At 45.3% G+C, this 15,464-nt stretch overlaps 1 protein-coding gene across 3 annotated transcripts in view; it reads left to right on the forward strand.

The window, feature by feature from the left end:
- The window catches only part of LOC119971744 (WD repeat containing planar cell polarity effector), a 248,136-nt gene extending 233,290 nt beyond the window's left edge, over nt 1–14,846 (forward strand). For all 3 annotated transcript variants that reach the window (XM_038807780.1, XM_038807770.1, XM_038807790.1), the window contains 3 exons: nt 8,024–8,124; nt 9,578–9,609; nt 12,672–14,846. In XM_038807780.1, coding sequence (XP_038663708.1) covers nt 8,024–8,124; nt 9,578–9,609; nt 12,672–12,722 — 184 coding nt within the window. In that variant the 3' untranslated portion in view covers nt 12,723–14,846. The remainder of the gene's footprint in view (nt 1–8,023; nt 8,125–9,577; nt 9,610–12,671) is intronic.
- The last annotated feature ends 618 nt before the right edge of the window (nt 14,847–15,464 follow it).

Genomic DNA, 15,464 nt, shown 5'->3' on the forward strand with positions numbered 1-15,464 from the left:
TGAACCTGAGCCATGGGCTGTGGTAGCAAGGAAGACGCCAACAACACCTGAGCCAAGTAATGACCCATCTGGCACTGTGGGGGCATAGGGGGGGGGGGGGGGGGGAGTACCCACTCCCAGTGGCCATCAAGGTGACGGTCATCCTTAACTTCTTTGCAACGGGGTCCGCAAGGTGCCGAGCGGAATCCTATCAGGGATCTCTCAGTCATGTGTGCACAGGTATATCCGTGCTGTGACCGGTGCCCTGTATGCCCGGGTGAGCATTATATCACCTTCGGTGTGGGGCCTGGAGCCCGCCAGGTTGCCCGGGCAGCGGGTTTCGCTGCCATCGCCAGCATGCCCCAGGTCCAGGGGGTGATTGATGGGACACTTGCCCCCCTGTAGGCAGCAGAGCATGAGTGGTTGCCCTTCATCTGTAGGAAGGGATTCCAATCCCTCAACGTGCAGTTGGTGTGTGATCACCGCATGCACATTGTGCATGCCTGTACCCGACACCCAAGCAGCGTGCCTTCATCCTGGCGCACCCGTCATTCAAGGTGCTCCCTGCGGCCATGCCTGGTGACGCAGAAACCCGCTACAACGATGACCACGCAGTGACCAGGATGTGATCGAGCGGTGCATCAGCGTTCTGAAGGCACTGTTCAGGTGCCTTGACCGCTCTGGAACATCCTCCAGTACACCCCGAGAGGGTCTCCCACATCATGGTGGCCTGCTGCGTCCTGCATAACATCACGCAGCAGAGGGGCAACATGCTGGAAGAGGAGGTGGAGGATTGGCCATCGAGCACAGGGACTGGGTCACATCCCTCGAGGACTGTGCCTAATCCCTCTGGGACCATGCCACGTCCCTCTGGGACCATGCCACCTCACTCTGACTGGCTCAGGTCAGCCAGTGCCCAGCCACTGTTCTCAGCATTTGTAGCCATGTCCCGTTGTGACTCAGCTGCGCTCTACATGTGGCCCTGGTACATGACTGCCTGTGGCACGGCCACCAGGTCCTGTGCCTCAGCCTCCGCCGCACACTTTCGACATTCTGACCCATGGCCGATATATTCGCACCCAAGGTTTCCACTGCGGACGCCACCTGTTCAGTGTTGGCCTGAGTAGCACGCATTGTCGGCATCGCCTCCTGGTGCTGCAAGTTGTTGGACTCATCCAACTGCACCTGCAGGCGCTGAATGATTGCTGACACCCCTTCATGTAGTCCACGGCTCTGTGTCTGCAACTCCAACATTGATGGGCCCACCGTTTCCAGAAGCAGAAGACTTGCACGACAGCTAGACCCTGGGGCCAGGCCGAGTGTCCACCTCCTCGAGGGTTCGTGCCTCCACTTGCATGTGTGTGGTGCACACCAGATAGTGCCCCAGGAGCCTCTGCACTAAAATGCCCAGTCAAGATGAATGTCTCTGGGGTGGTGGAGGGTGCAGGTGACAGCAGTGACGCAAAGTCGGTGTCGTCCCCGGACGTGTGCTCTGGGGTGTCGCCTGGTTGTGGCTGGGTGCGAGGAACCCTGGACGGCCACGCCGTAGCCCGGTAAATCGCAGGGTTGCAGTTAGGAGTGGGGGCACCAACTGGTGGTGGCCATGCAAAACAAAAGACAAGACGCATGGTTGACCGCAGGTGGGTGTGGTGTGGGGGGGAGGGTTGTCTCACATGCCATAGGGATTCACCTGGCTGTCCCATGCTGACCTGTGGCTCGGTGACTACCCGCTCTGCCACCCCACCAACCAGGTTCAACACCCTCTACTCTGCCACGGTGAGGGGCTGCAGGTCCGATGAGCCCCTTCCGGTCTTTTCTTGCTCCCGCCGATTGTGGGCTGCCTTCTCCTGGGAAGGCCGATAATGTGCAGTGTTGAGAGACTTGGACGTGGACAGCACAGGGGGTCTGCAGTTGGTGGCCTGCGTGTGGGGCAGCCGGCCATGTTGGGCGTTATGGGTATTGGCATGTGGTGCAGGTTGGAGTGCGAGGGGGCTGCCGACAGGCGGGGTTCGGTTGCCCTATGAGGGTGGTATGGGGTGGGGGGGCGAAGGTGTGTGCGTGTAGGGTGGTGCCAGATCTGGCCTGGGGGCTGCCCATCCTCGCCCATCGCTGCCCATCCACCTGGTCGGAGCCACATTGGATTGGGTGGAGAGGGGTGTGTCAGGAGTGGTGCCAGGGGCGCTCTGAGGAGGCTCTGCACCTTCTTCTTGCACTGCTGCTCAGTCCTAGTGGTAGAGGCCATGGCACTCACGGCCTCTTCCACCTGCTCCAGGCCGGTTGACATCCACGGATGGCAGCCTTCTTCCCGCTCCAGGGAACAGAGTGTCCTGCCTCTCCTCCACAGCAACCAGCAATGCCTCGAGCTCTGCGTCGGTGAACCTCAGGGCAGCTCTTCATGGTGCCACCTTCTTGGTTAGAATAAGAGTGTGTGGGGAGTGGAGTGCTTATATGCAGGTCCAGCTTGTCAGGCTATCCAGTGCCAATCCCGACAGCAGCGACTCCGACTCTGTCGTCAGTTGGAGTTGCACTAATTCCACATAGCACCTCTGCTGGCCAATTTGCATGTCCTGAGTTGCTCAGGTACCTGTGCCAATATCAGGATCGTAGAACACCACTGATTCAGTCCCGGTGTCAGCACTTAGACTTCAGAAAGGAAAATCCAGCCCATTATTTCTGTTTAAGTTAACCCACCCTCCTATTCATAATACCATCCAGGGCAAATCAACCCCACTTAATTGGCACCCCATTCACCACCTTAAATATTCATTTTTTCTACCACTGACACACAGTGCTGCAGTGCACTGCAGCAACTCCTAAAGCCTCCTTCAACAGCACCTTCCAAACCCTCGGCCTCTACCACCCAGAATGACCAGGACAACAGACACATAGGAACACTACCATCTGCAAGTTCCCCTCCAAGTCACATAATGTTCTATATCTCCGTTCCTTCACTGTCACTGGGTCTAAATTCTGCAACTCCATTCCTAGCAGCACTGTGGGTATACCTACACCTCATGGATCACAGCAGTTCAAGAAGGCAGCTCACCACCATCTTCCTGATGGCAGTTGGCGTTGGGTACAAATGCTGGTCAAGCCAGTATTGCCCACATCCTGTGAAAGAATAAAAAAGATTATACTACCTCTTCACCAGTCCTCTGGCTCCATTCCCTTTATGATGAATTTATATAGTATCTCCACTATCTCTTCGCTAACATATTTTAATGTACACAGAAAAATCCATCTCGATCTGAGGTTTTATTCTCTCTAGTTTATCTATTAATTTATCATTTATCTGCCCTATTTCCATCTTTAATGTCTTTATATTCTTTTTGATCTCTTTGTCTGAAGGTTTTGCCCAACGTAATTCACTAATGAATACCAGGGTAAAAGAATTGGGCTGGCTTTCTGATACCAATGCCGAAATCGCATTCGGCTAGGGGACGGAGAATCCCCGATGATGCCAAAATCACTTTCACAATGCTCCGCCCTCTGAAAAGCGGTGTTGTCGAGGTGTACGCCGCATGCTGTATCCAGGCCTGCGATGCTCCATCCCCGACTGGCCAAGTACCCAACAGCATGGGACACATGTGGTCTCACCCGTCATGAACTTAGCGTGGTGGCTGCGGACTCAGTCCAGCAGTGCCACAGTCGGGGGAGGGCCGATCTGCGGGGGAGGCTTCAATTGGGCTGGGGGCACTGTGGGGGGCGGTCCGGGGCGCGTGAGCGGCCGAAGGGGGGACTATTTTTGCGGTCTGGGTCCGCGGGCTGCGTCCACCATGAAGCACAGCGCGGCCGCTGCAAGCCTCCGCCGTGCGCATGTGCTTTGCTCCAGTTTTCCTGGTGTAAAACACCACCGTTTCCACGCCAGCGTGGGAACGTAGTCTCCCAAATGGAGAATCCAGACCAGTATTTGATATTTGTGCCATTTTCTTTGTCTTTACCTGTAAGTTTACCATATTTACCTTTAGCTACCTCTATCTCGATCATGATTTTTCTTTTGCTTTTTATGTTGCTTTATCATTTCTTTCCCTATTCCTTGATGATTTAATTTAGTAGCTTCTCTTTGACTTCCTAATTAATTTTGGCCTCATTTCTCACCTTTGTATATTCCGTTTGATGTCCATGTACTTAGTAAGTTCCTTTTTCTTTAGTTTTAGTCCTCAATAACTCTATTCACTGGCTTTCTCTTTGTCTGTGGCATCATTGCAATGGTCTGGAGATAATGTCCTAATGTTGCATCTCTGATGTGGCAAGTTACTGGACATCGTGAATATATTTTTAGATGATCAACGGAGACTGAACAAAAAGGAATGCCCATAAACATTCCTCCTTTAAGCCCCCAGTACTGCACAGATGTACTTGTTTAATCCACAAAGGCAGTTTATCCTTATGTTAGTTATCAGTCAATAGGAAATGCACATCTCAAACAGAACATATCTTCTTCTAGATCAAACCAACCAAGTCCCAGGGTATGGATGAAGATGCTCCACTTTCTAAGAGGCACTTTGTAGCTAGCTAGGAACTGAAAGGGCTCCAGTCCAGGGTTTTAACCCTAAAGATTTATTTGGCATGACTAAATAGAATTACTTATCATCTAAATAAATCTGATAGATGTAGAATTTCTGCATAATGATAGCATTTCTTATGTATCATGTCCTGAAACTACAATGTCTTGCAAACTTGTAGCTTATGCATGCATTTAAATCGCTTTACAAAAAGGGAAGCTTTCAGAAGGTTGACTGGAAAAGTAGTGAAACTCTGGCAAGTGCAGCTTTCTGATGTATCTATCTATTCCCATCCTACCAAATTCAGTCAATTTAAAAGGACACATTGAAAGAGAGGATGGACAAGCTTAAGCTGGTTTAAAACATAAAGTAAGAGGGTTAGAGCAATTGGACTGCCAAAAAAGCAGTTTACAACCCTGGGCAGTATTAGTAATAGTACCATAGAAAGCTGATCAAGATGCTACAGCAAAGATAATGGGGCTGAGAAGAAAACAAGCTCTCCATTTTTCCCCAGACTAATCTGGTTTCAGATGAAGTTTCATTGTCTCTTCTGCCTAGCCAATAAAGCTTATGGTGATGGAGCAGCAGCATTATTGAAGCTTTATTTGGTTGAGGGAAAGCTGATGAAGAGCACAATCACTTTGCAATCTAAAAGAGAAAAAATCACAGCAGCATTTCCTAAGCTTCACTTTACAGAAAGACTGAAGATAACAATAAAAACAGCATTTATTCCTACCCAATCTTTATCATTTGTCAGAGGGCAGCCAGTTAAAACAAAGCTTCATATCAGGTTAAAATCCAGTTATTCATTACAGTCACAAACACAGAAAGGACATCAACACATACTACTTCAAAGTAAGTCAAATACGACAACAAGGTTAAGGTGTGGAAAAATGTTTAATTTTTCTATCAGGAACAGCAGGACGTAGAAGTTGCAGAACTAAGTGTTCAAAATTTCTGTTTATGCAGGTGGGAACGTGATGTAACAAGCCTTCAGCTTTTAAATACATTTTGAAAGTTATCCATTACTAGACTGTTTCTGTTGCTAAATACTAATGCTAAATATGTTCATTTACATTTGATCATCTAAGTAAGTTGGAGAAATTTCTGAAATTTGTGAAGACGTGATTATCAGATACTTATGCCCAGAAATTCCACCAGGCAGCACACACTTCATGGAAACAAACAGCCCAATAGAAAACCTGCCCATTATCTTCATTGTGGAAAAAAAGAGGCACCCAGGACCCACACCTCAAAGAATGAATATTCAAATGATGTCCAAGTGCCGTTTGAGGCCCTTTGCAGTACAAGCCCTGTTCAGGAAAACCAGGTTCCACATGAGGCCTAAGGCAGTCATTAAAGAGACAGTCTCTACCCTCCCTGATTCCAACCACTATTTGTTTCCCATCTCCTTTAAGGAGTCACTTCAGTTCCAGTTAGGTGTGGGGATGGGCTGCACGGTGGCGCAGTGGGTTAGCCCAGCAGCCTCACGGCGCCAAGGTTCCAGGTTCGACCCCGGCTCTGGGTCACTATCCGTGTGGAGTTTGCACATTCTCCCTGTGTTTACGTGGGTTTCGCCCCCATGACCCAAAGATGTGCAAGGTAGGTGGATTGGCCATGCTAAATTGCCCCTTAATTGGAGAAAATGAATTGGGTACACTAAATTTAAAAACAAATAAATATAAGGGTGTGGGGATTAATTCCTGTGATGCTTGAATTTCAGGGTCATGTTCACAAACAGGGGACGGAATACTCCAACCCTCCGCCGGGTCGGAAAATCGGCACGGCGCCACACTAATCGCGCCACACTGCTCCGGTGACAGGACGCAATTCAGGGAGGTCCAACCCCAGGGGGAGGCCTCCGTAGTGGCCTGGCCCGCGATTGGTGCCCACCGATTGGCGAGCCGGCCTCTCTAGCTGGAGGCCTCCTTTCCTCCCCACCGACTCCTGTAGCCTGCGCCATTTGGCGCCGGGGCCGGCACGGGGAAGAAGGCGCATACGCTAGTTGCTGCCGGCCCAACTGCGCATGCGCAGACCCCGCGGCGCCGGTTTCATGCCGGGATCGGGAGCTGGAGCGGCTTGGGCTGACGCCGGCGTAAAACACTCCCGTTTTTACGCCGGCGTCGACACATAGGCACCCGATGGGAGAATCCCGCCCTATATTTTTTTCAGATTTTTGGTTTTCCAGTGTTTATTTCATGTTTTCTGGTGAAGTTGTTGAATGCACTCCATACAGCTGTAAAACTACTGGAGACTGCTGTTGAATAAACAGATGCATCTAATACGAAAACATCTCTTCATTAAAGTGTAACCAATGAATGTCATTTCAGCAAAGAATTCACCCATGTCTAGGATTTTAAACCATTGACAATTTGTTGACCGAAGGAAAATTATTTTTTTTCCTATATTTTTTAATGATTTAGAGGTTTTTTTTTCCAATTAAGGGGCAATTTAGCATGGCCAATCCACCTAACCTGCACATCTTGGGGTGTGGGGGGTGAAACCCACGCAGACACGGGGAGAATATGCAAACGCCACACAGACACTGACCCGGGGCCGGGAACGAACCCGGGTCCTCAGCATCATAGGCAGCAGTGCTAACCACTGTGCCACCATGCCGCCCAACGAAGGAAAATTATAATGAAACCTATATAGTCTGAGAGACGAATATTAACAATGGGACATTGCTTTCTTGCATTTTCTAATTTCACAACCTCTTTACAATCGAGATCAAAAAATATTGAGGAGCATAGCAATCGACTGCAGGATGATATCAATGGACTAGTCAGGTGGGCAGAGCAATGGCAAATGGCACTGAACCCAGAAAGTGTGAGGTAATGCACTTGGGGACCTTCCAGTGTCTGGTTAATGCTTTATTTAAAAAAAATTATAAACAATTCATTCATTTATTAGATTGTAATAAATAAAACCTCAAACCATTATTTTTTGACAAAACCTATAGCTGCTTGAAAGATGAGAATCCAAGACTAAATAGTAACTGGACGTCCATTGAATAATCGCAAGGGTAACAGACTTTTTAAATCCGTGCCTAATATAGGGGCAGCATGGTAGCATAGTGGTTAGCATCAATGCTTCACAGCTCCAGGGTCCCAGGTTCGATTCCCGGCTGGGTCACTGTCTGTGTGGAGTCTGCACGTCCTCCCCGTGTGTGCGTGGGTTTCCTCCGGGTGCTCCGGTTTCCTCCCACAGTCCAAAGATGTGCGGGGTTAGGTGGATTGGCCATGCTAAATTGCCCGTAGTGTCCTAAAAAGTAAGGTTAAGGGGGAGTTGTTGGGTTACGGGTATAGGGTAGATACGTGAGTTTGAGTAGGGTGATCATTGCTCGGCACAACATCGAGGGCTGAAGGGCCTGTTCTGTGCTGTACTGTTCTAAAATTCTAAAAAATATAAACAGAAAGTCTTCAGATGAAAAGGAGCACAGTTTTGGAATGGTGAATTATTCAGACAGCTATATACTTCAGCTGATGTAAATAAATAAGGCTGACTTCAGTGCTGTTTTCTGATTCTCCCCTATTCAGGTCTTCATGCCATAACAAGACCAGTGACATGGAGAGTGAATTTGGGTTCAATGCCTATACCACAGCCTTGACAGATGACCCTTTTGCCTGGACCCAAGCAGGTGAGAGATGTTGACTGATATAAAAATGTACAACAAAAGATTAGTAAACAAACATGTTTCAAGCCTGAAGGCTTTTCAAGTAGATATTTGAAAGAAGCAAAAAAGTGAGAACTTTGAAATTTCACTGTTCAGTAAACTCTGTAAACTCTTTAGAAATACTCACACGATGATGGTAATATCTTTACCAAAGCATTTAACAACTTAGAACTTAAATATTTTTGAACGTTCTCTGGGCTTTTAATTCATTGTAATTTTATTTTAAAACTAAGAAATATAATTTTACACTCCAGTGAATCATATCACTGGTATTTTAGTGATAACACCACAATAACCTTGAGGTTTTCAGTCCATGCAATTTAAGCATAGGCTGTTAACACTGTTAGTATTAGCCTTAGGTGTTTTGACAGGCAGAGAGATCTGGACATGCAAGTCCACCGATCACTGAAAGTGGCAACGCATGTGGAGAAGGTGGTCAAGAAGGCATATGGCATGCTTCCCTTCATCGGGCGGGGCATTGAGTATAAAAATTGACATGTCATGCTGCAGCTGTACAGAACCTAGGTTAGGCCTACGTTGAAATATTGCATACAATTCTGGTCACCGCACTCCAGAAGGATGTGGCTTTGGAGAGGGTACAGAAGAGGTTTACCAGGATGTTGCCTTGCCTGAAGGGTATTAGTTATGAGGAGAGGTTGGATAAACTCAGATTATTTTGACTGGAACGACAGAGGTTGAGGGGCGACCCAATACAGGTTTACAAAATTATGAGTGGCATGGACATAGTGGATAGTCAGGCGCTTTTTCCCAGAGTGGAAAAGTCAATTACTAGGGGGAACATAGATTTAAGGTATGAAGGGGAAAGGTTAGAGGAAATGTGCGAAGCAAGTTTTTTTTTACACAGAGGGGAGTGGATGCCTGGAATGTGCTGCTGGGGGAGGTGGTGGAAGGAGATGTGATAGCGACGTTTAAGAGGCATCTTGATAGGTACATGAATAGGATGGGAATGGAGGGATATGGACCCAGGAAGTGTAAGAAGTTTTAGTTTAGACAGGCATCATGGTTGCACAGTGGTTAGCACTTCTGCCTCGTGGCGCCGAGGTCCCAGGTCCGATCCTGGCTCTGGGTCACTGTCCGTGTGGAGTTTGCACATTCTCCCCATGTTTGCGTGGGTTTCGCCCCCACAATCCAAATATGTGCAGTGTAGATGGATTGGCCACGCTAAATTGCCCCTTAATTGGAAAAAATGAACTGGGTGCTCTAAATTTTTTTTTTAAGGTTTAGACAGGCATCGTGATCAGCGCAGGCTTGGAGAGGTGAAGGACCAGTTCCTGCCCTGTACTGTTCTTTGATTTATTAAAACTAATGTATATTGTTTTAAATGTTGTAACCACTAATTTATGAATGTCAAAATATTGCTGTATCAAAACAAATACATTATCTTGTATATTTTAAGGGAATTCTTTTGATGGAGAAGGAGAACCACAGGTATGTTCTTTTTCTTTTGTACATATGTGTGAAAATAATTTAACATAAAAACACACAAAGTGAAAATAATTACAGGTCCATCAGCACCTGAATGAGATAAAACTGTCTCTTGTTCCATGTGGAAAGGTGAATCTTTTCTGTTTACTGAGTGCAATTGGAATATTTCCGTGGCCACCATTGGCATCAGTTTGTTTCAAATCCATCCACAGGATGTGGGCGTTGCTGGCTAAGCCAGCATTAATTGCCCATTGTTAGTTGCCCTTCTGAAGGTGGTAGTGAGCTGCCGCCTTGAACCGCTACAGTCCATGTGGTGTGGGTACACCCACAGTGCTGTTAGAGAGTGTTCCAGAATTTTCACCAATGACCATGAAGGAACGCCGATATATTTCCAAGTCAGGATGGTGAATGACTTGAAGGGGAACTTCCAGGTGATGCTATTCACATGCATCTCCTGCCATTGCCCTTCTAGATGGTAGTGCTCGTGGATTTGGAAGGTGCTGTCTAAGGAACCTTGGTGAGTCCCTGCAGTGCATCTTGAAAATGGTACATATTGCTGCTACTGTGTATCGGTGGTGGAAGGGATGCCAATCAAGGAGGTTGCTTTATCCTGGATGGTGTCAAGCTTTTTGAGTGTTATTGGAACTGAACTCAAACAGGCAAATGGAGAATATCCCATCACACTGCTGGTTTGTGCTGTTTAGATTGTGGACAGATTTTGGGGAGTTAGGAGACGAGTTACTCACTGCAGGATTCCTAGCCTTGACCTGCTCTTGTAGCCACAGTAGTTATATGATTAGTCCAGTTCAGTCGTTGGTCAATGGTAACCCCCAGAATGTTGATAGTGATGGATGCAATAATTTTTTTTTAAATTTAGAGTACCCAATTAGTTTTTTCAAATTAAGGGGCAATTTAGCGTGGCCAATCCATGCTACCCTGCACATCTTTGGGCTGTGGGGACGAAACCCACCCAAACACAGGGAGAATGTGCAAACTCCACACTTACCCAGAGCCGGGATCGAACCTGGGACCTCAGCACCGTGAGGCAGCAATGCTAACCACTGTGCCACCGTGCTGCCCTGTGATGGATGCACTGATGACAATGCCATTAAATGTCATGGCACGATGGTTAGATCCTCTCTTTTTGGAGATGGTCATTGCCTGGCACTTGTGTGGTGCGAATGTTACTTGCCACTTGTCAGTCCAAGCCTGGATCATCCACTCAGCACTTCTGGCTAAAGATGCCGCAGTCTTATCTTCTCCACTTAGGGCCATCATTTATCTGAACCGCCTATATTTTTAACAATGTTTTCAGATTTCTCACCAATAGAAACCAATCATATATAGATCCCAGTAGGATACATAATTTAATTCGCTCATGGTAGCACACGTGGCTAGCACTATGGCTTCACAGCGCCAGGGTCCCAGGTTCAGTTCCCTGCTGGGTCACTGTCTGTGCGGAGTCTGCACATTCTCCCCGTGTCTGCGTGGGTTTCCTCCGGGTGCTCTGGTTTCCTCCCACAGTCCAAATACGTGCAGGTTAGGTGGATTGGCCATGATAAATTGGCCTTAGAATCCAAAAAGGTTAGAAGGGGTTATTCGGTTATGGGGATAGGGTGGAAGTGAGGGCTTAAATGGGTCGGTGCAGACTCGATGGGCCGAATGGCCTTTTGCACTGTATGTTTTATGTAACTTGTATTGCATAGTTCTGTCCATTTAATGTTTAAATGTGGTGTCTCTCTAGAACTAATCTTTTTCTGCTTCATCCACCTATCTACTCAAAAAGGTTGAATAGGTTACTATTGCTCCCATATTCTTAAACTGTAATTATTTGTTTATATCCAAACTAATAGTCAGTTGAATATTTTATTTTGAGTTAAAGGCAGATTTTGGCCAGCTACATGGTTACCAATATGTATTTGTTGAAAGAAATGTCTAAAATGCATTTCATTTTAGCTCTTTTATGTTTACATTTGAAATCTATGTTATGGAAAAATAGCAAGTTGCAGAATAACCTGTACTGACATTGTTGAACTGAAGGCTTGTTTCTAAAGTTTTAAATCTCCTTCAGAAACAAAAGTGCATGGTACATTTATAGACTGCAATCATTCCATCACTTTCATGTCAGTGGCAGTGTAATTCAATTAATTCCTGATCTGTCTCCCAGACACACTGAACTCAAAACTGAACTCCTCCCATAGGTCATCTTACATAGGTTTAAGATCCCACTGACTTCAGTGTAACTCCAGGCTAATGTGAAACTATGTTTTAAAAATGGATCTCACTTTGTAAGCAAATGGCTACTCCTAATCCTGAAAATTCACCATAGGGGAATAGAGCTCTTCAAATGTGTCCGGGATTACAAATGCACCATTCCAGCGCTAAGTATAATTCTGTTATTGCATTACTGGTTGTAAGACCGATAGCTACAGTCAAACTCCACCCTAAATATCTTAGTTTATTTAAAATAAATTTAGAGTACCCAATTATTTTTTTTTCCAATTAAGGGGCAATTTAGCATGGCCAATCCACCTACCCTGCACATCTTTTTGGGTTGTGGGAGTGAGACCTACACAGACACGGGGAGAATGTGCAAACTCCACGCAGAGTGACCCGGGGCCAGGGTCGAACCCGGGTCCTTGGCGCCGTGAGGCAGCTGTGCTAACCACTGTGCAACCGTGCGGCCCTTAAATATCTTAGAACAAACATTTGAGGGTGGCATGTGGCACAGTGGTTAGCACTGGGACAACGGCGCTGAGGACCCGGGTTCGAATCTGGGCCCTGGGTCACTATCCGTGTGGAGTTTGCACATTCTCCCCGTGTCTGCGTAGGTTTCACCCCCACAACCTAAAGATGTGCAGGTTAGGTCGATTGGCCGCTCTAAATTGCCCCTTAATTGGAAAAAAAAACATTTGAATCCATGCAGCCATCTTTATTAAATTCAGATGAGCAGTGTGGATTGTTTAGGCACTTCATGTGAATATTATGAAATGATAATTACTGATTAATTTAAAATAGTTTTTGCAATTTTCATGCTTATTAAAAAATGTGTTCTTCCTCTGCAGGAACTGGAAAGGAACAGCACTCTGAAAGTGGTGCACTTCGGCCTAGTGTGAAAAGCAATTGTATATTGATATTAGTAGTGACTTTTATTGGTGGCCTATAAATGGCACAGTAGATAAAATGCATTGCTTTTAATTACTTTATCCTCATTTATGTTCAATCAGTATGCAAGGGCTGGTCTAATCATTCCATTAATACTCTCCTGAAAAGGTATTTTGATGGCAAATAGGCCAGTTCTAAACACTTTTTAAAATTTTATATATTCCTTACGTAATCTTGTATTAGGTAGGTGAGAAATTGTTGCTGCAGTTAAATTACTTCTGATTTTGTTCAGCAACTTCTCCCTGTAACCGCCGAAGAATAATTATTTGTAATATTTAGTTCCACGTAATCAAAAAAATAGTAAACACTCCTGGTTTCTGACCTCAGTGGTTGTGATAATAAACCAATTGTAGTTAATTGTTACTTTAAATGTGAAGAAATTTGTATCTCTTCATTATAGCCATGTATCTTTTGTTTGTCTATAATCTTTATTTAAGCAGTGTGTTTAGGAACTAGGAAGTCCAACCACTGTTCTTTGGTTTGTGATTTGGGTCACATTGAGAAGCTACCCTTTCTCTACAGTAGTAAAATTCTTGCTGCGTTTTGACAGTAGACAGTTTGTGGCAGTACTTTACTTTGACTTTATACACAGAACACACATTTTAGCTGGGAGAACTGCTTTTGCCCATTTCACTCATGGCTTCTGTCAAAACTGATGATGACCTGTATGAGGGATTAATCTAGCATCAATCAGTAGTGTATAATCCTTCATGCATAGCATTTTTCTTGGCTTTGTACGTTAAGAGGATTTGAGTTTAGAATGCATAAATTGATGCTAAAAAATCTACATAAGATCAAGATTACTTCATTTCTCAATATTCTTGCATTCATCTAGACCCTGCTATTACAAATATCTAAACAACGGGAAGTAATTTAGAAACTATCATAAAATACACACAGGGCTCCAGCGAGCAGCCTCACTATGGGAATCAGCTATTTCAGAAATTCTGACTGTTAGTATTCTAGGGTATGTGATGTTATCAAATTTGTTTCATGTTTTGATGATAGTCACTGTACTATTATATGACGTCAAGTCTTCATATAAAAGGTTGTTATACTGTCTTGTAAGGATTAAATAATGGATTTTAATGTACTGTACTATAAAGCACATGAAATATTAAAATAGCATACCATGTTAAGTAAAAATTACAAACGCTGGAACATACACAATATATATTGAAGTTATAATGTTTTGAATATGTAGCTCAATGTGTTCTGACAAAAATGAACATATACGTAGATGTACAGAATGTGCAGAAGGATATTGCTGAGTAGGGTCCTTGCAGCTGTGGCGAGCAATAAAGGACCCTAAACCAATTCTCTCTCTCCCCCGCCCCCGTTCAGGGATTGACAATCATACTGACCCACTGCCATCCGCACTAAAGATGTGCTAAATCCACATAGAGCAGAGAGCAAACCATTAACTTTTCTTGACCCATGTTGCTCAGTGGAATTTACTAACTGAGCCAGTATTGATACAAATATGTCAGCTCATGGGATTGTCTGAAGGAAGCTTAAACCAATTACATTCAGCTGGGGAGGTGGGCATGCTACTGGTGAGATTTGGTTTACTGTACAGCTATACTGCTGAGGTTTAACCTGTTAAAACTGCACAGTTTGCCCTCAAAAGTACAGGCAGGGCTCAGGGAAGGACTATCATACTCATTAGGACAATGGCATGCAGAGTTATCTGGCTCCACAACCACTAATGACAGATACACCCCTCCAGAGCCATTAGGCTGGCTGATTGCTCACTAACAGTGGCCAGGACTCTGCAATGTGGTTGCTGAAGCATTCTGAGCTTCCATTGCCAAGTATCACCTTGGAGCCACATCCACCCTAAAGATATTTCACGTGCAAATATGTTAGTTCAAGTCAAAATGGCACTGTGCCACTTTAGTGGGACAAGGGTGATGTCGAGAAATAAAGGAGATCAATGATTTCTGATTAGCACTATGTCCCAATGTTGGCTTTTAATGTCAGCTACTAAGCAGCTTCTGAGACTTTACAAGGTAAAGGTAAATGATCTTGTTGGAATGTATTGCATAAGAAAAATAAAAAAATACCTAACAACACTGAAGCTCTTTGTGCCCAGAATATCAAACCGCATCCAGGAAAACAAATGTCATCTTCTGTTGCCTCAAAAGGTCATTTCAGAGTTTGGAGACATTTGTGCAGGATACTGGCATCAGAATATTTCTCTTTCCTGGGATGTGGGCATCATTGTCCAAGGCCAGCATTTGTTGCCCACCCCTAATTGCCCTTGAACCAAGTGTCTCACTCAACCATTTCAGAAGGCATTTAAGAGTCAATCACATTGTGCTGTAGGTCTGGAGTCTGGCCAGACCAGGTGAGGATGGCAGATTTCCTTCGCTAAAGGACATTAAATGAACTATGATTTTACAACAATCAACCATTGTTTCCTTAAACTAGCTTTCAATTCCAGATTTATTAATTTAATTTAAACTCCACCAGCTGTCATGGTTGGTTGCACCAGTATCCCCAGAGCCCCTCGATTTATCATTTCAGTGACATTACCACTATGGTACTACCTCCCCACACTCTACACTGGAAAACAAAACAGCACTTTGTCAGGAGGTGGTAAAGTAATGGATGAGGGTTTAGTGACAGATAAAGCAGAGAGAAGACAGGTATTGTGAAGGTTGGCAGTCCTTGGAAAGATTAGGGTTCAA

Source organism: Scyliorhinus canicula, chromosome 1 (genome assembly GCF_902713615.1).
Source record: "Scyliorhinus canicula chromosome 1, sScyCan1.1, whole genome shotgun sequence".
Taxonomy (NCBI): domain Eukaryota; kingdom Metazoa; phylum Chordata; class Chondrichthyes; order Carcharhiniformes; family Scyliorhinidae; genus Scyliorhinus; species Scyliorhinus canicula.